The sequence below is a fragment of the Pholcus phalangioides genome, unplaced genomic scaffold (genome assembly GCF_987345545.1).
Source record: "Pholcus phalangioides strain wild (caught in Gottingen) unplaced genomic scaffold, Ppha-v1.0 ptg000003l_1, whole genome shotgun sequence".
NCBI classification, from domain to species: domain Eukaryota; kingdom Metazoa; phylum Arthropoda; class Arachnida; order Araneae; family Pholcidae; genus Pholcus; species Pholcus phalangioides.
The window spans coordinates 34536129-34559794 of record NW_028301596.1 but is presented as its reverse complement, the minus strand read 5'-3'; the positions used below and the strand labels follow the sequence as shown (position 1 = coordinate 34559794).

The window sequence follows — 23666 nt, the reverse complement described above, 5'->3', positions numbered from 1 at the left end:
TTTTGATTCATATGATTTTTCTGGCAAATTAAACCCTACATTTATTTTTCTCCCTCCTTTTTTCAGGGTCGTCAGTTACAGCAGCATGATTTCACTTCACAAATATTTTCCTTAGGGTACTGCCCGACTGGGGAGTGGCTTGCTGTTGGGTAAGCATTATTTCAGTTTTCAATCATTGATAGTCAGTTTATTGCTATATCTCATACGCACAATGTTGAATAGGATTTGAATATATAGTCATTAAAAAAGTTCAGCTGTTAAAAGTTGTTTTTTGCAGCTGGTGAAATGTTTCGTTGAAAGAGAAATGTAACTCTCTTTAAAACAGAGTGGTCGTTGTTGATTATTCAATATTTCAGTTGACAATATATTTTGTTTTAACCTACTTCAGTATGGAGAGCAGCAACGTGGAAGTTCTGCACTGTACGAAGACAGACAAATACCAGCTTCATTTGCACGAGAGTTGTGTGTTGTCACTGAAGTTTGCATCCTGTGGAAAGTGGTTCGTTAGCACTGGGAAAGATAACCTCCTCAATGCTTGGCGTACACCTTATGGGGCTAGTATTTTCCAGGTAAGGGTTTTTTAATCAAATTTGTTTGTTATATCACAGTAGGCTCTCACTAATCTGGCACATATCGAATTAAAGTCATTTCCTGATCTGTAGTGTGCCTTTTTGGTGCCCCAGGGAAGATCTTTCCTTGGTGGGGGGGGGGGGTCTTCTTACTATGCAAAATAAATGTAATTTTTTTCAGGCCCCTTATTCGGCTCGGGGGGCCCTGGAGCAGTGAAGCAATTGAATAAAAACCCGTTTATATAATGAAACTTCTGTGTATGGGCAAGTAGGGCATTTACACAAAGCCTCATGATTTTGGGGACCCCTAATTCAAGCAACATATATTGATTGATTAACAAAACATATTTGACCTTTGTTTGGGGGGAGCAAGGGCCCCTAGACTACCATTTTACCACATACCAACTCTGATCATATCATCACAAGACAATTTCCAACCTTTGGAGTTGGGTGGGAAATGAAAGCACCATCTATCGGTGGTCACCCTATGCTCTATAGCTAAGGAACTTGGTTTTTTGTTTCTTTTCCTCCAGATTGAACCCGTGGACCCTAATGGTAACCTTCATGGTGGGAAATTAACATCTCACCAGTGCACCGTCAGATGCAGCGGCCCCTAGTCTGGGATCCCAGGGAAGTCTTATGGATTCCTCTAAAGTGAATTCATTTTGTGATAAAACAAAATATACAAATCACCCGGGGGGGGGGGCGTGGTGCCTACCCCCTCCCCAAGCTGGAGCCCTGGCAGTCCCTACTCTTGTGCAGGGCCACCATATTTGAGTCTGTAGCTGTGTCTAATATTGTTTTTGTTTTTTTATTATAATTAGACTAAACAACTAATATTGTCTAGCTCAGGGGTTCTTGACCTTTTACATTCCACTAATACCCTATGTCAATGTCATGTCCGGGTCACCAATTGTAAGACATATAGACGACTCCAGGAGAATCAGAAGTATAAATTTAAGTTTTAATTACATTAAGCATATTTAATAATTTACAACATGAGAATCGTTTTTGCGACCCGAGATACCAACGTGCCTCGTCTCCGGCGTGTGTAGACAACAACTGATAAAAATAAATGCTGTCATGGAGTTTTACACTTCGTACAAGAAAGGAAAAATATGTACTGAGTATGGAAGTACACTATGGTATGGCGACGCCATCTGGCGAGTGAAATATGAACTGAGGGCGCCGGCACATCACAATATAAAAGCCACAGACTGCTTTACAATATAATCAGAAGTCTGTCTAGACTTTTTGTAGTCAAATTAAAAGGGTAATTTATTTTGGGAGAAATGTGTAATTTTGTGGAAAGCAAAATAATCTAGTTAATTTATCGCAAAAGAAATAGAATACCAAATTTATGGTTTCATTAATTTGTATTTTGTGAAGGGTCCGTTTTCAGATCTGGAATTTTGTGAAGGGCCTGGAAAAGAGACCCAAATTTTGGCTGAACAGACTCCTGATATTATTCAGTATAGAACTACCATACGTAAAAACAATGAGTTCACTTTTATAATTCAAGCTCCTGGACTCTGTGAAATCTCCCAAGAGACCCCACCAGGGGTAAGACACTGCTTGTCTAGCTATATCAATATATACAGTATCAAGAGCATTTGCATTTTTTTTCAGTCAAAGGAGTCATCATCTGTGCTGAGCTGCGATATCTCCTCCGATGATAAGTACATAGTGACTGGATCCGGAGACAAGAAAGCAACAGTTTACGAAGTGATCTACTAAAGATGGACACATGGAACAAGAGTGGCGAAAAGTAGCATCTAATACATACCATGCGGAACTTTTTCCCCCTCCTCTTTTTGTTTCGAAAAGTGAAAAATGAACAGGTTGTGATTTTCAAGAAAAATGCAACATCAGAAAAAAAAAGAACTTGTGTTAAATGGCGTAAGTGGACTAATGTGTATTCCGACTAAATGTGGCCATAGTTCCCTTGATCTCCTTTTTGTGTTGAGAAACATACACAAGAACATTCACATGTCTTTGTATGTGCTTCAAGGGTTTTCCCCCTCCCATTTGTGTTATCTTAATTTTGTTTTGCACATTTATTTCCTTTCCCCCCCCCCTCCTCGGACAGTCTTCGTGCTTCATCTACATTGTAATTTGTAAAATCATCTTAGAGAGAGAACATTGTACGGCTTGCATGTATATTTGACGACAGCTTGTGCACATAGACACACACTCACTCGTTTTTTTTTTACATGCAGAGTATTCCAATTTTTTTTTCTTGTGCTCGTGATCATCTAGATTTGATATTCTCATAAAAACATTTCCGAAAAAGCCACACAAAGATAACAAACGCATCTTGTACAGACTAGGTATGAACTCGTTTTTCCCGCCCCTTACCTCGTTCAATATTTATGTCAAGAGAATTTGATCTGATAGCTTGTGTACTGCGAAACGAGCACCAAGTCTCTCCCCCACCCCCATTCCAGAGTCAGATAACACCTTCTCGATATTCTGTTTTGTAGCGTTGTCACTGTGTGTGCCTATATTAAGTATGTGTAAAGCATTGTTTGTTCACCTGTTATGGTTTCTCATTCTGCACATGTTAATCCTTGGAGGAAAAAAAAATGCTGTGTGGTTTTTTAAAATTTTTTATCGTGCAAAGTTTAAAATAAAAGCATTCCACTCAACAATTGCCGGCTTCAAAAAATGAAGTATCTGAACATTTTATTTCATCAGTACAGGTAGTCATGGTTTTTTTTTTTTTTTTTTTTTTTTGCTGCTTGAGGAAAAATATTGAATTATATAATATTTTTGCAAGAAATTGATTAAGTGTTACTTATTTGGCACAACCATAACAAAAACTCGTTATTTTACCTTTTTTTCTGTGTATTGATCAATGTTTTATTGATACTGGATTAAACATCTCTTCATCGAATTGAATACCCACTGAAATTTCAACAACAAAAGGAATTTCATATCCCAAACAGTTATTTTCATGCAATGAATATTTGCATTCTTTGACTTGTATTTAAAATTTTGAAAATAATTTATGACCACTTGTCTACAAGATTTAGGCCGTATCATGAATGAGCGGATACATATTTTTTTTTTTTTTCACCCATGTTTCATGTAAAAAGCACAAGCATTTGAGTTGTGTGAGAGAGATAAAGCCCGTTCAAGTTATAATTTTCTTACCGTACCCATACATATGAACACACACACAGCATTCGGTCTATAATATTTTGTAATAAAGTTGGAATAAAAATATACTGCCAGTTCTTTTTGCAATTATTGTGTTTGTAGTGTTGTTTTATATATATAATTTTATTTATTATTGATTGATTTCTAGTATTATGGCTGTTGACCAGCGGTAAAAAAAACACCCTTTTCTTCTCAGGATTTCTTAACCTCTCATGCTTCACTGATTTTTTGTGCCAATAAGATGAAGATTAGACATCTTAACTAATATCTACTCTATGGTATAAAATCACGAACTTTTTTTTTTCTATCGACGATGATGCAGATGGTTCCTACATGCATGCATGAAACCACAGAAGTGCTTTATTTGGCACAGCCATGATCTGTATACAGCCAACATATTACGTGGCAGCTTGGTTTGATCGTGGATCCCCTCATGCTGAGCCGTCTTAAGAGCATCATGGGCCTCCCTGGCAAATTCTCGAAAAATTCAACCACTTATTTTTCTGAAGCCCCTCTTTTGAGGCCCTCTGGGCCTATTCATTAAGACGACATAGCCGTCGTGTACTGTAACTGTGTTCATAGGCTGGAATCTGGCGGGTTCCCATTACAAGATTTTTCACAGGCCTTTCTTTAACATTTCGTGGTTAATTTTAACTCTTTCGGTAAAAAGATTAATTTTGTTCATCCTAGCCTGTGGTCAGACGTCCTGGTTTTTGAAAAATGATTTCTGGACAGCGTTGTTTATTTCGGTTTTTTTTCTCCGCTAACTAAAGGTTCAATAATATTAAATTGCTCTTAAGAATTAAAAATGGAGGCCTGTGGTGGTGAATATTGGAAGGGGGGGGGGAAGGGACCGATGGCACGCTTTCCCATACCAAAATTTTTGTATCGAAGAAAAACGCATAAATATTGCTTGAACGTTGGCACTCTTGCTGCCACCTATTGGATAAAATTAAACTATGTTACAATTTCTTGAAATAAAATGATTGTTGGTTTTACACTAATGTGCAGCATGAAACAATGTGTGGCACAAAAAACAACTAAAAATCTCTTATTCTTATACTGCTTACCGGTATAAGTTTTGTACGCCAAAATATCGGTTATTATGCACTGATGTTTGCTATTGTGATTAATTTTGCAGTGAACTTAAAAATGTATAGTGGCAGATATTAACTCTTTGCACTCAAGAGGTGACTCTCGCTCACCACATGATTAAAGCCGCAACTCGAGAGGTGACTCTCGCTCACCACTTTGTCTGGTGCGGAAATTCGATGCGCGGTGATAACTACACTGAAGAGCCTAAAAAACTGGTACACCTGCCTAATATCGTGTAGGGCCCTCAGAAGCGCCGCAACACGACGTGGCATGGACTCGACTAATGTCTGAAGTAGTGCTGGAGGTAATTGACCTCCCCAGCGCGACCCAACCCGCAAGGGTAAAAGGCTTATATCCCGGGAGGGACAGAGCCTGGGTCGTGACTGGTCTGTCGGAGGTAATTGACACCATGAATCCTTCAGGGCTGTCCATAAATCCGTAGGAGTAAAGAGGGAGTGGAGATCTCTTCTGAACAGCACGTTGCAAGGCATCCCAGATATGTTCAATAATGTTCATGTCTGGAGATTTAGGTGGCAAGCGGAAGTGTCTAAAGTCAGAAGAGTGTTCCTGGAGCCACTTTGTAGCAATTCTGGACGTGTGGGGTGTCGCATTAAATATTAAAATATAAAAGTTTTATGTGTTAATTTGTGTGTGTAATCATTTTAAGTTAGAAGTAAGAAATTCACCAAAAGCGCTACGAAACGCTTCGAGTTGCTGATTAGTCCGCGCATAAACGGCCTCGAGTGCAAAGGGTTAATGCTGCATAGAAATATGAAAAATTAGTTTTATATCACTGTTCGTTTCCATGTTGCCCATTGGTTTGAAAACTAACAATCATTTTATTTTAAGAATTATAACAGCTTTGATTATATTCAATAGATGGTAGCAGTTTCTCGTATTTATAAAAGCAAAGTATAAACATAAAATACAATCAGAAGGTCAGAAGAAATATTATCCCCCTAATTTTTTTATTTTTTCGCCGGTTCACGAAAATGCTCACTCGGTTTCAGCGGTCTGTAATGAGGAAAAGGTTGAAGAACACTGAATAAAACCTTACAAGGCCCAGGTCTTTAGTGCGTTTGAACCCCACCTTCGCCGCAGTGGTGATCGGCTGAAGTTGGTTTTCTGCGATTCCCAACTTCAAGGAGCAAATGCGAGCCGATCTCCCCGTTGAAAAATCTCGCCGCACAGAGCAACAGGCCTACAACGGTATAATTATTCATTCTTTACACTTCACGCACTGTGAGTTGACAGGAAAAACTGTTCCTGATTAAAAAATTGATTGCAGATGGCAGTACTACACATAACAAGCAACACACAGGAACAAACTTTACGGAAGGTTCACTATACATACACACACATTCCAGCATGTAGTCTGGTTTAGTAGGTCTTTAGTGACAATAGGTAATTTTATCCATTGCCTTACAATTTGACGCTACAGGGTGCTTCAAAAAGAATCACCCGATTTCAAATGCGTATGTTACGAAAAATATTAAACATAGACACTTAAGATTAATTTTATATTACATGGATAATCATAAAGGGTTTTTTCAAACCAAATTAAAGGTGCTCAATATGTCCACCTTGGGATGCACGGTATATGTCTATATACGGTAGTCAAATTCGTCTTAAACTTTTGCGAGCATGTTTGCATCCCCTGCTTCCACGGCTGCTGTTATACGTATCTTCAGTTAGGCTAACGTAGCTGGAAGGGGAAAGGCACATAAAAGTAGTCTTTTATGAACCCCCACGAGAACAAATCGCACACTGTGAGGTCTGGCGATCTTGGAGGCTAGTGATGTTTAACTGAATTTTTGTCGGGTCCCGTACGGTTGATCCATCGTTTAGGAATGCGATTGTTCAAAAATTCTTGGACGTCCAAGCTCCGGTGTGGTGGTGGTGTCCCGTCCTGCTGGAAAATGAAGTCATCCGAATCGGTCTCTAACTGGGAAAAGCCAATATTGACAAACACTGAAGTGGCGGCCGAAGAAAGAGCGTTAGCGCTACCTGTCGGCAACAACGTGAAACTCGCGATTTCCCTCTTTCTACCTATACATTATTCGATCAGAACGAATTAATCACGTCATGAAGGACTTGTACTAGGGGGCTCATGGCGTCATGTACAAAACTTGTTTTAATCTTTAAAAAAAAAACGCCCCACGGACTCGACAAGCAATTTAGGCCCCCCGCAGTGAACGTGTTAAAAGCTGAATATATAGTTATGATTTTTTTTAAACACCCTGTATAATGCTCTAGAAAAGTATTTTTTTTAGAAGATGTCTTGGTGTTTCAGTCACACGATCTGGCTACCCTATCTTTAGGCCTGCGCCTACCAAGTCAGGTCTCGTACGGAAAATTATTATTAGCGGTTTGACTAATTTTAAGTTTTGTTACCACATTCCTTCTGAATTTTCGTATTTCATGTACTTTTTTTTTGCAAACTTTCACGTACGTTTTTGGAGAGCCCTGCTATTAACTATTCTAAGACTGACTATCAAAATGCTTTGTATTTAAAAACTTTTATACAGTGAAACTTCGCCACAACGATACTCGATATAACGATAAATCCTTTTACGACAATATTTTTTTCAAATATTGTTTGGAATTGCCTATGGCCTAATGTTGAACTCCTCTATATTCAACGATATCCTTTACTATGATAAATTGCTCTATAACGATATTTTTTAGGAGATTTTTGAAGAACCGCTATATATATATACACACGCGCACACACGATATTTTTTTACATTTTGTTGAAAAATTGAATTAGTTATGAATTTAATCATAAGTTCGTGACTCGTTTTTATTATTCTGGAGGCGTCTAATAACGTCGGTAATTTGCACTACAGGATCACCGAAAGCGCTAAGGAAGTTATTGCTATTGATACTTTCTGTGTAAGACACAAAAGTACGATACAGCAAACAACTTTACAGAAGAAATGCATAATTAATCAATTATGATCCGCGGGACAATAAATTCAATAATAGCATAAATTTGATGACACGTGATGATAATGTTGCTTCTCGATATAACGCTAATCCCTCTACAACGATATTTTTCCTTCGTCCGCATAGTATCGTTATATTGAGGTTTCACTGTACACATGCCGAGTCACATCCATGAGAAAAAAAGAAACCACGTCTGTTAACCAATTTTAAACAGCTCTCAAAATTTTCACTTTTCCCATAAATAATCCACGAATGGCTACATATGTATAAAAGACTTCCAGTAGAGGGTAAAATAGTCATTGAAATTCCCCGAGGCTGAAAAATCTCCCCCGCCGATCCCCATGTTTTCGGGGAAAACTTTTACATATCATTGCAGAGACAAGCTTTTGCTTTATCAGTCTACAAGTAACGGCACTCGAATTTTGAGGCTCCCGTGTTCACCGAGGACGATGATGATGAGGAGGAACGTAGCACACACATACACACGGTATCTCATTGTTTCGGCAGCAACCCAGGGCCTTCAAGAGCAACTCTCCTTCCCCGATTTAGTTTCCCCTATTAACCTGGCGAAAACTCATTAGAGGAGCATTCGGTAATTTCTCGAGTAGCCTGAAAAGAGAGTCTGCTCTCGCGTGGCATAGTAGTAGTTGTAGAAAGAGAGATTTTGCTCTCTCTCTCTCTCTCGTCCTCCCAAGACCATCCTCTTTCTCTCTCTCTCGAAGTAGCTATTAAATAGAGAATGGGAGGTTGAACAATTAAGGAGTACACACTTAATCTGACCCACCCTTCTATCTCTCACTCTCACATGGCTCCTACACGAGAGACTTTGGAATCACGCTATTGGGTGGAGAGGAAACCTTGTTCCTTTGTATTGATCTTTATCCATCCTCCTACCATACCACACCATACCATACCCACACCACCAACGATGGGAGGCTTGTCTGTGTGTCCTGCGTGTTGAAAGGGTTTAAAAGAAGGTTAGGAGAGAGAGAAAAGTTGGAGAGCTATAGACGGAGAGAGAGAGATTGTAGTAGTAACTAAAGGGAATACTCTGTATATGTGTACCATGAAGGATAGGAGACGGTGACGGGGGGCTTTGTGGGGCCCCATGGAAGACCACACTGTCAATATTGATTTCGATTTGTGTGGAAGAATCGCCTAAGAGAGACGAGGGGCTACGGTGAAATCGCGACGTTTCTCATACAAAAGGGGGGGGGGATCGTTTATGTTTGCGTATTGGATGGATGGAAGCGAAATCTGCTCGTATTGCCGTATATATATGTATGATTTGGATAATTATAATCCATATTGAGTGAGTAAATGAGCGAAGGAACGTTTCTCCCGTCTTTTTTGGGAAATTTACACTCTGAAAGGCGTTGATAAGAAAAGCAGTGCTGAATGAACGTAGAGAGTAGAGAGATAGATCTCTTCTGAAAAAGTTGGAGGATGCTTACTGTTAATGATGACGGGATTGTTGAGGGAAGCTTTGTTCATTGAAACATTGTTATGAGAAGTTTAACTGAAGATGCTTGGACCAGGGAAACAACTACTCGGTAAATAAATACTGTATAATAAAAAGGGATTCTTTATTGATAAAGGTATTATTAAGTAGTTGTTACCCGCGACTTTGCTCGCGTGGACTTGTTAATCTGAAAATTTATCGGCGATGATTCCCACATATAACATTCGAAAGCTTCATGACCCCCATGGAGTTGAAATTTCAGAAATCCCATCTAAGTGGGTACCTACATTATAAAATATAATGCTGACCAAATTTCATATCATAGCTTCACTGGCGAAATTTCTAACTTCAGCAGTATCGGCTCGGCGATGATGAATCAGTGAATCAGTCGGTGAGTGAGTCAGTCATGACATGCCATTCCATATATGTAAAGATGAAACTTATCAATTGAAATGTTGAAACTCCAGTGAAGGAAAAAAAATTATTGATTCAAGTGGGGCTCCGTTGAAGACGTTGTTGAAAATAGTTCTCTGTTGATGGGGACGGTGAAGAAAAGCTGTGTTCACCGAAACATTGTTGAGAGAAGCTTTGTACAACGAGACGTTGTTGTGGGCAGCTTCACTGGCGAAACATCGACTGAGGAGACCAATACTGACAAAAAATAAATAAAATGAAAAAAAAAATTCTGGATGAACGTGCTCTATTGATGAAGACATTGTTAAGGGAAACTTCAATATTGAGGAAGTTCTCTCCCCCGAAACAAAAAAGTCATTCCTGTTTGAAGCGCTCTGTTGATGGAGACATGGTTGAAAATAGTTCTCTGACGATGGAAACGCTGAAAAAACCTTTGTTCAACGAAACATTGCTGCGGGAAGCTTTACTGAAAAAGCACTGTGGAAGAAACTTCTACTGACAAGAAATTCTGTGGGATACTGTATTGAAAAAATGGCCTTGGCGATTGACAAGGGACACATTGGAACTTCCTCAGGAAGTTCCAATGAAACTTAAAATCATTGCTGTTTCAGGTGGCTGTGTTGAGGGAGAAATTGTTGAGAATATTTCGCTGTTGATTGAGAAATTGTTGAGAATATTTCGCTGTTGATTGAGACATTGTTGAGAATATTTCGCTGTTGATTGAGACATTGTTGAGAATATTTCGCTGTTGATTGAGACATTGTTGAGAATATTTCGCTGTTGATTGAGACATTGTTGAGAATATTTCGCTGTTGATTGAGACATTGTTGAGAATATTTCGCTGTTGATTGAGACATTGTTGAGAATATTTCGCTGTTGATTGAGACATTGTTGAGAATATTTCGCTGTTGATTGAGACATTGTTGAGAATATTTCGCTGTTGATTGAGACATTGTTGAGAATATTTCGCTGTTGATGGATACTGTACGAAAATCTTTGTTCATTGAAAAATTGTAGTGGGAAACATCTGCTGGCAAAATATATATATTCTGAGGAATGATTTATTGATGAAAAGACATTGTTAAGGCATTAATAACAATTTATCGATTGAATTATTGAGGGAAGTTTCCAGTGGAAAAAAATCTTTGTTGAAGCTCTCTATTGATTAAGACACTGTTGTGGGAAGTATTTGTTAGTTATTGTTGCGAGAAGCAGCTTTATTGAAAAAGCATTGTTGAAAAACCTCTGCTGGCGAAAGAAATTTTGAGGGACTTTTATCTATTGATAAAGGCATTGTTGAAAAAACATTGTGCTGTTTAAAGTATTCTGTTGACAGAGAGAATTGTTGGAAATCACTCTTTGTTAATGATAACATTGCTGATAGACGCCTCGTTCATGGAAACGTTGTTGCGAGAATTTTTTTCATTGAAAATATTGTTGCTGGAAGCTTTACTGAAAAAGCATGGTTGAAGAAACCTCTTGTAAAAAAGATTCTGAGGGATGCTCTATTGGATGAAGACATTGGTAACGACTTATTGAGATTGAAATAATGAGTAATTTTCACTAAAACAAAACATCATTTGCTGTATGAAGTGCTCTTTTGATGAAAACCTTGTTGATTGTAGCTCTCTGTTGGTAAAGACGTTACTGAAGAAAGCTTTGTTCATTTAAACATTGTTGCGGGAAGTTTTATTGGAAAAGCGTTGTTGAAGAAACCTCTACTAACAAAAAAATTTCTGATGGTTGCTCTATTGATGTAGACAGTGTTAAAAAAAATCGTATACAGTAGATTGAAATATTGAAGTTCCACTGAAACAAAAATCATTGCTGTTTGAGGTATGCTGTTGATGAAGGCATTGTTGAAAAATCTCTCTGTTGATGAAGATATTGTTGGAGTAGATCTCCGTTGATAGAGACAGCGAAAAAAGCTGTATTCATCGAAACATTGCAGAATGAAGCTGTATTCATCGAAACATTGCAGAATGAAGCTGTATTCATCGAAACATTGCAGAATGAAGCTGTATTCATCGAAACATTGCAGAATGAAGCTGTATTCATCGAAACATTGCAGAATGAAGCTGTATTCATCGAAACATTGCAGAATGAAGCTGTATTCATCGAAACATTGCAGAATGAAGCTGTATTCATCGAAACATTGCAGAATGAAGCTGTATTCATCGAAACATTGCAGAATGAAGCTGTATTCATCGAAACATTGCAGAATGAAGCTGTATTCATCGAAACATTGCAGAATGAAGCTTTGTTCAATGAAACATGGCTGTCAGAAGCTGAAAAAGCATTGTTGAAAAATCTCTACTGACAAAAAAAAGGAAAAAAAAAGAGAGGGATCCTGTCTTTATGAAAGGGAAACTTACAGATTCAAATAATGAGGAACTTCCACGGAAACAAGAAATCGCTGTTTGAAGCGGATCTGTTGATGAAGACATTGTTGAGAATAGCTCTTTGTGGATGGAAACGGTGCTAAGGGATCTATTAATGCGTGTGAAAACATTGTTGAGGGAAGGTTTGCACGGAAAAGTATTGTAGGTAAAACCTCTATCACGAAAAAAGCATTTCTGATGGATGGTTTATAAAGGCATTGCTATGATTGCTCCGCGGGAGCTCCTATGATTTCAGAATATGGTACTGAAAACATTTTTAAGGGATGATGTAATGATAAAGACATTGTTTATAGGGAATTCTTACTGATTTGCTGGACATTGCTGTGACAAGATCTAGTGAAATTTCATTTTTAAAGGATGTTCTATTCATCAAGCCATTATTGAGACCTGCTCTGTATTGGAAATGTCCTTGCAACCGGAAGCTCTATTAAAAAGGGAATGTTGAGGGGGAAGTTTCATTGAAGCATTTTTTAGAGAAATGCTTTAAAAAAAATATTTTTGAGGGATGATGTGTATCGAGACAAAGACATTGTTTACGAAGGATTCACTGATAAATACTGCTGCGAAATTTGAAGTACAATCAATTGTTGAGTAAACTGCTCATTGATGACATTACTGAGGGAAGCTCTATTGATCCTGACATTGTTGACTGAAGCTCTTCCAATTAAAAATTGGTGAATCTCCATTGATATATACACTGATACATACATTGTTGAGGGATGCTCTACTAGTAAAAGGATTGTTGAGTGAAGTTTTTATTGATTGAAACATTGCTAAAGAAAGCTCTTCTGCAAATGGCATTATTGAGAAAGCAGCTAATGAAATAAAGAGAGGAAAAAAAAAATATTTCTGAGGGATGCTGAAGACATTCATGAAAGAAACCATCGATTTAAACGTTGAAGGAAACTCTATTGATTGAAACATTGTTGGGTAAAGCTCCTCTAAGACAGAAATCTTTAATAATGTTGTGTAATAAGAACATCTCTCTGATTTTCAGTCCAAGATTTTTCAATAATGCTCTTTTCAGTTAAGTTTCCTGCAACATTGTTTCGATGAAAAAAAGCTTCCCCAACAATGTGCCACTGGAAAATTCTTTCCTCACTGTTTCGACCAACAAAGCTTCCCCAACAATGTGTCAATGAAAAATCTTCCCGCACAGTTTCAACGAACAGCTTCTCCCAACAATGTGCCAATGGAAAATTCTTCCATCGTTGTTTCGACGAACGAAGTCTTCATCAATGCTTCCCTCAGAAAATTATTTTTTCAGCGGAACTCGGAGGAAAAAGTTTCGATCTTAACAATGAAATCTATACCCCATTCATCAATAGATCTTTCCTCAATTATGTGCTTTGTAAGTAGAGGTTTTTCAACAATGCTTTTTCAATAAAGTTTTCCGCAATTATGAATAATAGCTTTAACAACTAGCAAGTTTTACCAAGCAATAAAACTAGGAATTTTAGTAAATTAAAAAAAAATTTGGACTTTCTCCCAGCAAAATTTACCTTATAGATCAAGAAAAAAAAATCATAACACAAGAAATCAAAATTTTCACACAATTTACATTGTCAAATATTTAATGCTATGTTTCTCTTCTTTTTTTTCCATGTACAAGTAATCATAGATTTTTTTTTTATGATACAAAAATTGCAGGGTGGGAGGAAACATGCTGGATCGATCGATCAATCAATCAATACATTGAGTTTCAATTTTCCAAATTTTTGGCAAAAAAAAAACAATTTTTTTTTACATATAACACACACATTCATAGAAACACGCAATCGGAATAAATCTACTTCTCCATTAATCAAATTTCAATAAAAATTGCATAAACAAAATCCAAAACATTCCACAAATTTAAATTTTGATTGAAAACTTCAGCAAAATACTTTATTAAAATATTTAAAAAAAAATCAATTTTGAAATGTTTCTTAAAAATTGAATTAGTAATTTTTTTTAAATAATTTTATGCATCGAATTTATAAGGAAAAAAAATGTTTGATGATAATTTTTATTCAGCAGAATAAATCAACTATATATAAATTAAAAGTTTAATGAAGTAAATTACTGCAAACCATAATAAGTATTTGTTTCTTCTATGCTGAAAATAATGTTAAAAAAATGGTGATTAAAATTAATAATTTTAAAATAATGAATTTTATTGAAAAATTCGATGGAAGAAGTAGATTTTTCCGAAAAAAAAATTAAATTCAAATAAATTCCAATAAAAATGAAAAAAGATTTACAGAGATGAGAGCTTTTTTTACCGCGAACAACAATTAATAAGTCTCAACACACGTACATCATTCCGGTTATAAATAGTTTACAAATTTCCTCTTTTTTTTTTCCAATTAGTTTATCCACACAACAATCGAAAAAACATCAATTTCGTTATTTTTCCATCATTTCACAAACCATTTAATAAATAATAATTAATTATAAAAATATTTTGATGAACAAATAATCAATGCTTATAAATTAAAAAAATAATAATTATAACATTTAATATATTGCACATCACACTGGAAAATTAATTGTTAAGAATTTTAATTCAATTAAACAATTAACACGAGTGAAAATGAATACAAGACTCGATTATAATAATTACCGTTATCAATAGCATTTGGCACAAATATCGTATGATTATTAAGAAAAAAAATTTATTAAATTCGAAATTTTGTGAAAATGAAATTTATTAAAGGAATGAATTTGGTTTGAACAATTTTTCGATAAAAAAGAAATTAAAAGAATTTCGATTACAGAATTTCATGACGAAGTTTGAAATTCAAAGGGAAAATTCGGAAAATTTTTATTTCTTATTTGAAAAAAAAAAAATTTCTCAAAAAAAAATCAAACAAATTAGATCCCATAATTTTTTCATGAAAGAATGTATGAAAACGTATTTTGTTATTTAGTAATAAATTTGCAAAATATTTCTAGACGCAAAATTGACAAATCTTTAAGAAGAATGTTGTTATAGAAGTAAAAAAATTATACTTAAATATAAAACGTTCACACAAAAAACTACATGAAAAATTCTCAGAAAAATTCAGTCCCATAATCCCATCAACAGAATTTAAGAATTATGATTCATCACGAAATTACAATCAAATTTCTGATTTTGGAACAAATTATGTGAGAAAAAATTGTTTAATTTTTTTAGAAAAATAATTGAAAGGTTTATTTCCTTAAAAAGTTTGATAAATTTGCCTTTTTCATTTATTATTTTACATTTAGTACATTTGTTTTTGTTTCGAAATCGAAGAAAACAATCTGAAAGGAATTAAGAAATTTAATTCGAAACATCTTAGAAAAATTAAAAACTTAAATTTTATAATTTCGACAGAATTCTGAGATAAAAAATTAAGTATTGAATATATTATGATAAAATTTCTTATAAAGTTTAATTCTTTTTAAAAAAAATTCTGAAAATTAAATTTAGAAATTTCAGAATTTGAAAGAAAATTAAATTTTTATTTTAATGAATTTATTTTTTTTTATCTCTATCGAGAAATACATCAGTCTTTCAAACGAAATGACTTAAATTCATTAAATTATTATTATTATATTCATTAATATTTCTTGAAAATTTGAATTAAATTTAATCCCAGAGTTTTTATGAAAAAAAAAACCTATTAGTTAAATTTACGATAAATTACGCAAAAATACAACAGTAAGAAAACTGGCAAATTTTATGACGAAATTCGTTTAAAAAAAAACGATATTAAGAAATTAATGCGAAAATTTTGTTTTTAAATTTTGGAAATGGGAGAGGAATAAGGATAAAAATTTTCAAAATACAACGCTAAGCTCTCGGATTAACATTCCATAAAACATCTCACATTCAAATAGAAATTTCCTTTGCTGCAATCACAACAAAAAAGAAAAAGAGTGAAATTCCACGAATAATCTTAATAATAATTATATTATTGAAAAGAATAATTTGTCTTACAGTGAAAAATCCCGAAATACAATCAGAGGTAGGACCATCGAATTGCTCCATTATCCAAATTAAAAATATCAAATTAATTTCATTCAAATTGATATACATACATGTACAGAGATAAGAGAGGTAGGTTTGTGTGTTATGTGTGTGTAGTTTCAAGATCATATATAAAAGAAAATTATCGTCATAATACACAGACATCATTTATATAATACATATAATTTCCCCCTCCCCCCAATCATTAAATTTCATTTATACATGTAAAAAACGTATTTTTTTCCCTCGAAATTTAAATTTTTGAAGTAAACAAAATTTCTTATCTACTACTTGAAGGAATTGTGCACGTATATTTAGAAATGGAAAAAAAATAATAATAGTTATTATTATAGAATCCTATGTGAATTATTATTATTATAATCCAATGAGATTCTATTTAAATCTTTTAAAATTAAATGAAATAAATGTTTGCGAAGACGATCAATATACAACATGACGTTGGTAAAAACGACACACGAACATTAGGTTTTTTTTTTCTTATATTATAATAACGAGTCACATATAAAATATCGTAGGAATCATTACACATTAGTTACTTATAGTATAGTATATAGTTGATATAATAATCGGGTTTTTTGTAGAGCTTAATTAAAGAATCGATCAAAATTGGTGACATATAAGAGTTTTATACGCTTTTAAAAATTATTATAAATTATCAATTTTAACTGAAATGAATAATTTTTTACATTTTTGAATAGACCTAAATTTCTGATTTTTATTTCATAGACAATTTTAGTGAATGACATATTTTGTTATTTGACATTGTTATTTTTTTTTGATGTAATGAATGAAGTAAGTTGTTATGTATATAATATTTACTGTATATAAGTTACTTATATACAGTAAAACCTCGATAAGTCGTCACGTAAGTTTTCTAGAAATTGTGATGGCTTAAGCAAAGTGTCGTCTGTTTCAAATGCGATACTGTGGAAATCGTATAAATTGAAACGTTATAACATTTATTCAAATACAAATAAAAAACTACAATAATGACAAATTTTTAAAAGTTACAGTAGAAATAACTGAATTTTTTTCCTTTTTTTTCACAGTTTTATGGTATTTAATTTATTATGGTTCAATACACAGATACACTTACTCTGTACACCATAGTTTCTCAAACTTTTTGTTCCATCACCTCTTTCAGAAATTTTTTTGCCATCGCTCCACTTCAAGCGAACCCATAGGATCCTACGTCATACCTGTAACTTCTATCGCCCCCTCCCCCGGATCATTCCATCGTCCACTTTGGGAAACACCAGTTTATACTACTTTTTCTTCTCAATTTAGACGAATCCGAGCTACCTGCTAGAATAGCTACAATACATTCAATTTTAGTGCTTTGAATTCTTCACCAGTAGTTCATGGTGCATAAGGTAATACCAAATTCAGGGACTGATATTGTTTTGAAAGGGCAATGGACAGGGCAGAGCAGACATTAGAAGGCCTCTTCCGCTTGGGAAAAAAATGTCTGCTTCATCAACAAATATATTTACTCAAATTTGATGTTCTTGGAAAATACCTCTTTTACCCATGCAGGAATCAGATCCAGCTTGAACAGTCCCCTAACACTTCAAGAACTTTTGTTTTTTCAGTCAGCAAATGAACTTTATGTCACTTTTGTCACTCGAGCTTTTCCTTTTTTGATACATAAGGCTTTCATGTTCGTTTTGGAACATATAGCAACGCGTTTAATCAAAAAAGCTCTTTCTTTAAAGGGAGACATGGAAATCATCTGTTCCTCTCTTTCAAACTTTTGAATAGTGACGTAAACCAGGGTTTAATAACGTTGTTATCTATGAAAGCTAGATGGGATGGAAGAAAATGAGACGACTTACCGGAGTGGCGACTTATTAGGGTGATGACTTACCGAGGTTTTACATACGTACATATGTTAAAGAAATGTATTATTAAAAAAAAAAGGTACTAATTCCCAAAATTTAACTACGAAATTATTGTTTATAAATAAATATATAGTTTGCAATTGCAGGAAATTGGATATTAATTCATTAATTAGTCAAACATTGAATATGTCAATTCATATTGAATGTAGGAAATGTTTAAAAATATAAATAAAAAATATAGTAAAATCATAAAATAAAAAAAAATATTTGTTTTTTAAAGAATAAAATTTTTTTCTTTCTGTTAGTTAAGAATAAAATATTTCACTCTTTAAAAAAGTGTAGAATAATTATTATTAAAATTGAATTAAAATAAATTAAAATTACTTAACAAAAAAGTGATTTAATGATGCTTTCGATCATTAAAATTAACTTTATTATGAGGTTTTTAAAAAAATATATATAGAAATTTCAAACTGAATTATATTAAAATTTGAAAATTGATTTCACTATTATTGTTTTTTTTTAAAGGCATAAAAATATATCATAAATGTTTTTTCTTTATTTTTTGAACGAAGAAAATTTTGGAGTGAATAAAATTTTTTGTTATCAATTGAATTTTTCCTTCAAATTGTTTAAAAAAGAACTATTTTTTTTAATGAACAAGAGAGAGAATTTTTCAAACACTTCGATTTAAAAAAAAATTGCGTGTTTTTCAAACAAAATTTGAAGAAATCAGATTTCAATCTCAAATATTTAATTCATAAATTAAACGTTTTAATGCTATTCAAAAATGTTTTGTTTTATTTTTTTAAAATATGATTTAAACTCGAATTTGACTATTAATAATTCGTATCCAAGTACATATATAACAACACCGTAAAAAGAATAAGTTTTTGACGTGTTAGGTAATTAGCATAATCCTGGCTCATCATCACTCATAGGAACATATGAATTTCTAAAAGATTTTCGCAATCTTTCATTTAGGACCTCAATAGGAACATTCAGATTGTGTTGTGATAGTCGTTTTCCATGTAATTCATATTGACACGATATGATGAGCGTATTTGAGCAGTGAAGTGACCGATTCTTTCGAGATAATCTCTCTTTTTCTATGCCTAAATATAGATATTTGAATTATTTTCAAACGGGAATATTTTGTGTCTGAGTTTTCTGTTGTGTGAACCGAGATTGAGTATTGCTAACCCGAATGGGACATAAAATGGATTCGTATTGGCCAGACCAAGGGTTCTCAACCTTTTCCCAGTCGTGACGCAGAATCAACAACGCAATTTGAGACCCACGGGGCTAGTTCGAATTTGAAAGAGATTTCAAAATGACGAAATGTTTGATTTTTAAAATTTGTGAAACCTACCATTATACCGCACACCTCAACTCGGTAAAGTAGTAGTCAATGCATCTTAATGGGTCCTCAGCCCCGAGTAAAACAGATTATCCCCAATTTTTAAGAAGCTTTCACCGAAATAAACTTCTCACGCACACATTCTGAATTTTTAATTATTTATCCATTGTTTCTCTCAATTTATATTCAATTATTTGTCTCCATTAACTTTCAATTGTTTCTTTCAGTAATTTTGAATTGTTCTTTTCATTAACTTTTCTCATTAATTATGGAATAAGTTTTCAATTAATTAATTATTATTTTGTTTCATTGATTTTTAATAGTTTCATTAATTTTCATTTATTTTTTTAATCAATTTCTTTCATTAATTCTGGATTTATTTTCCATCAATTTTTAATTACTTCTAATTTATTTTCTCAATTCCCTTTTATATTTATTTTCAATTATTTCTTCCATTAATTCTCGAATTATTTCTCATTGATTTCAAGTTCTTTCATTTATTCTGGAATTATTTTTCATTAATTATAGAAGTAAGTAATATTTATTTCATCGATTCTAAATTTTCGCTAATTTTTGTTTAGTGGGTTTACATTTTTGTATACAGATACTCTTCAGTTTTTCTGTGCATTCTATAGTAATGCTATGTTTTCTTCTACGCTCACTTCCCCCAAAAAAATTTATGGAATCGTAGCGAAAAAAAAAAAAAAATCCCAAAAATATCCGGCTCGCATCCTGACGCAAAAATCATATAGATACCTCTGAAAGCAGTGCTGCAGCCTGTCCCTTAACTTATAACCGTTAAGTGGAATTTTGTACGACCCACCTCAGAAGCCCTCGTGACCCATAGGTTAAGAACCCTTGGTCAATCGGTAACCTATTTCACAATCGCTGCTATTATACAACCAGTAGGTGTACCAATCCTCGGTCCTTAAAGAAAACTCGGCCCAAAGTTATGAGCGGTCCGAAAGATATTAGAAATCATTTTTCCTCCTAATTTAAGGACTGAAAAAAAAGAGGATTAAGGACTGGGTTCTCGTTAACGACGAGATGCCGGTACTCCCTCTGGATGTCCAAAATTTTTGTTTTTAAAGGACAATTTTATTAAGCTTTGAGTATTGAACATTGATTTGAATTATTTAGATCCGATTCCAAAAAAAGCTCCACAAAAAATCACGATATTTTCCTTTAAAAAGTAGCTGCTAGAAATAGTGTTTAGCAGTAGTAGTAGCAATATAGTGTTTAGGTGGTTCTTCCGCAAGGGTTACGCCTTCAACCCTTGCATTAGTGTCGTTTCAGTTGGAACTATATTCATTACGCCTGGAACATGAAATTTAGGATAAACACACACGCCTTGTGACAAGACAAGTTGTTTGCTTCATTTTTTTTTTGTCTTCAATATATATTTATATATATAATCGTGAGTAGTGTGTAAAGAGAGAGCATGGAACTGTTAAAAAGGCTATTTTTTGCATAATAACCTCATAAATGTTGCTCCAAAATAATGATAATGAGGAAAAAGGGGAGCATAGTCACGCCCTCTATATTCAAAAAAATTTATATTCCGGAAAGAAAAAGCCATGAAAAAAAAAAATAACACACACACACACATTTACACACGCATGTCCAGAAATATCGTGTCCATTGTTGATGCCGCCGCCATTGTTTATGATGAAACACTGGGAAAAAAAAGTGATTTTTTTTTTTTTTTTAGTTTTTGTCATATTTCACGCACGAAAGTCATCGTCATCCTTCCGATTTTTTCCCAAATAGTCAGTGAATGCAACTTTTTGACGTAGGAAAAAACACAGCTAAAAAGGTATGTACGTACAACATTGTTACGCATAACACACATTCTCAGAGACAGACACGTATACACACACACACACACACAGATAAACATACGCACGCACGCACTGTACAAACAGGCTAGAATGATGTACACATACACACACACACATGTTGAAACAAAGAGTGTGTATATATAAGATGGCCGCCATGTTTTTAATAATTTCTCAATAGATGACTTCATAGACTGTTGCCTTTTTGTCACCGGATCCTGTGACGATGTACTTGTCATCGGATGAGATGTCACAGCTAAGTACGGATGACGATTCTTTTGACTGTAAAAAAAAATAAATAAGGATTATATATAATTATATATGAAATATATTAACATGACTGCACATGAACATGATTTCCTAATACTCAAATGTTTTCAATCTCTTCAAAGAATTGTTTTCGGATCTATTATAATGTTGTATAAACATTTCTCGATTCTTTTGCAACAGTGATAGCAATCAAAGATATGTCGTGACTTTTTTGCAACAGGGATAACAATCACAAATATCTCTGATGACTATATTGCACTTGAGATAACAATTACTAATATCTCATGACTTTTGCACTTGAGGTAAAAACCACAAATATTTCGTGACTCTATTGCACTTGAGATAACAATCACAAATAACTCGTTGCTCTTTTGAAACTGAAATAAAAACATCGCGCGGCATTTTTGGAACGAAGATGACAATCATGAGATATATCGCGGCTTCTCTGAAGTTCAGATTATGATTCCAGATATCCCGTGGCACCAACTGGACTGAAGATTAGATTAACAATAACAAATATCTCGCGACTCCTTTTGCAACTGAGATTATATTCACCAATATCTCTTGACTCTTTTGCAACTGAGATTATAGTCACGAATATCTCTTGACTCTTTTGCACCTGAGATGAAATATCTCGTGCTCATTTGTAAATGATATAGCAAAAACAAATACCTTATGTGTGACTTTTGCAACTGAGATAACAATCATAAATATTTAGTGACTGTTCCGCAACTGTGATAGAAATATCTCGCAGCATTTCTGGACCTGAGATCACAATCCCAAGACATATCGCGATGTCTATAGAATTCGGATTATGATTCCAGATATCCAACTGAGAAAATAGTCACGAATTCCGTTGGATATCTCGTCGCCAATACGCCAATATCCACGTGTGAGGAGCAACATAGCAATATGTGTGTTGGAACGCTTGGATGTTGTCTCCTATTAGTCGTCAGACTTCAGTATCCTCGTGCGAGGAGGTCCTTTTCAAACGAGATAATAATATCTCGCTACTCTTTGCGACTGAGACAAAAATATCTCGCGGTCCCTTTACGACTGAGACAAAAATATCTCGCGGTCCCTTTACGACTGAGATAACAATCAAAAAATTTTCGTGACTATTTTGCAACTGAGATAGCAATCACAAATACCTCGTGACTCTTTTGCAACTGAGATAAAAATATCTCGTGTGACACAGGAGCTGAGATTTCAATCCTGGGTATATTGCAACACCTTAAGAACTGAGATAACAATCACTAATGTCCGCGATTCTTGTGCAACTGAGATAACAATCACTAATGTCCGCGATTCTTGTGCAACTGAGATAACAATCACTAATGTCCGCGATTCTTGTGCAACTGAGATAACAATCACTAATGTCCGCGATTCTTGTGCAACTGAGATAACAATCACTAATGTCCGCGATTCTTGTGCAACTGAGATAACAATCACATATATCTCACGCTTCTTAAGCAAATGTGATGAAAATATCTCACGACACTGTTAGAACTTAAATCACCATCCTAGATATATCACTGCAGCTGTGGAATTAAGGAATTCGGATTATGATTCAAGATATCACGTGACACGTAGGACTGAGATAATAATCACGAATGTTTCGCGACTCTTTTGCAACTGATATAACAATTTAAAATATCTCGCGACTGTATTGTGACTGAGATGAAAATACATCGCGTCATTTCGTGAACTGAGATTACAATCCCAGATATGTCACGGGATCTCTGGAATTCAGAGATTATGATTCCAAATATCTCGTGGCATCTTTAGAACTGAAGTAATAATCACAAACATTGTGTGACTTTTTTGCAACTGAGATAAAAATATCTGGTAGGATCTTAGGAACGAGTTTAAAATTGCAAAAAAAAAAAAAAATGTCTTGCAGGGAATTGGGAATGCAATATAACAAAACAAAAAAAAAGTTTATTAACAATAAATAATAGAATTAAATATTTTTAAATCATAAAGAAAATTCACAAAATAATTACTAACAAGATATTAAAACAATAAAAAATTCCACAAAAAAAGTATTTCAGGTATTTCTTAATTTAAGAAAAAAAATTATTATGCGTAATAAAAGCTATAAAAAATAAATTTAATAATAAACTATCTCATTAAAAATGAAGACAAAATATTAGATAGAAATCATTATTAGTGGGATTAAGAAGCACCAAATAAAAATACATATACTACAATCAACACTTAATAATTCTAATTTTTTTCCCCTAAAAAACAAAAGTTTTTCTCCCTATCCGGAAAGTGTTAATGAATACAGATAATAAAATT

General features: G+C 34.0%; 2 protein-coding genes across 13 annotated transcripts in view; one reads left to right on the top strand and one right to left on the bottom strand.

Annotated features, from left to right (window-relative positions):
- The window catches only part of LOC149088448 (transducin-like enhancer protein 4), a 110360-nt gene extending 106542 nt beyond the window's left edge, over positions 1 to 3818 (top strand). For all 7 annotated transcript variants that reach the window (XM_089247544.1, XM_089247546.1, XM_089247545.1 and 4 more), the window contains 3 exons: positions 67 to 149; positions 389 to 569; positions 2199 to 3818. In XM_089247544.1, coding sequence (XP_089103670.1) covers positions 67 to 149; positions 389 to 569; positions 2199 to 2306 — 372 coding nt within the window. In that variant the 3' untranslated portion in view covers positions 2307 to 3818. The remainder of the gene's footprint in view (positions 1 to 66; positions 150 to 388; positions 570 to 2198) is intronic.
- A 16824-nt stretch (positions 3819 to 20642) lies between these two features.
- The window catches only part of LOC149088447 (transducin-like enhancer protein 4), a 307412-nt gene continuing 304388 nt past the window's right edge, over positions 20643 to 23666 (bottom strand). For 5 of the 6 annotated variants that reach the window (XM_089247536.1, XM_089247540.1, XM_089247535.1 and 2 more), the window contains one exon: positions 20797 to 21374. In XM_089247536.1, the coding sequence (XP_089103662.1) occupies positions 21267 to 21374 (108 nt within the window). In that variant the 3' untranslated portion in view covers positions 20797 to 21266. Of the gene's footprint in view, positions 21375 to 23666 lie in introns of all 6 variants that reach the window. The other variant, XM_089247539.1, reaches the window with a different exon arrangement.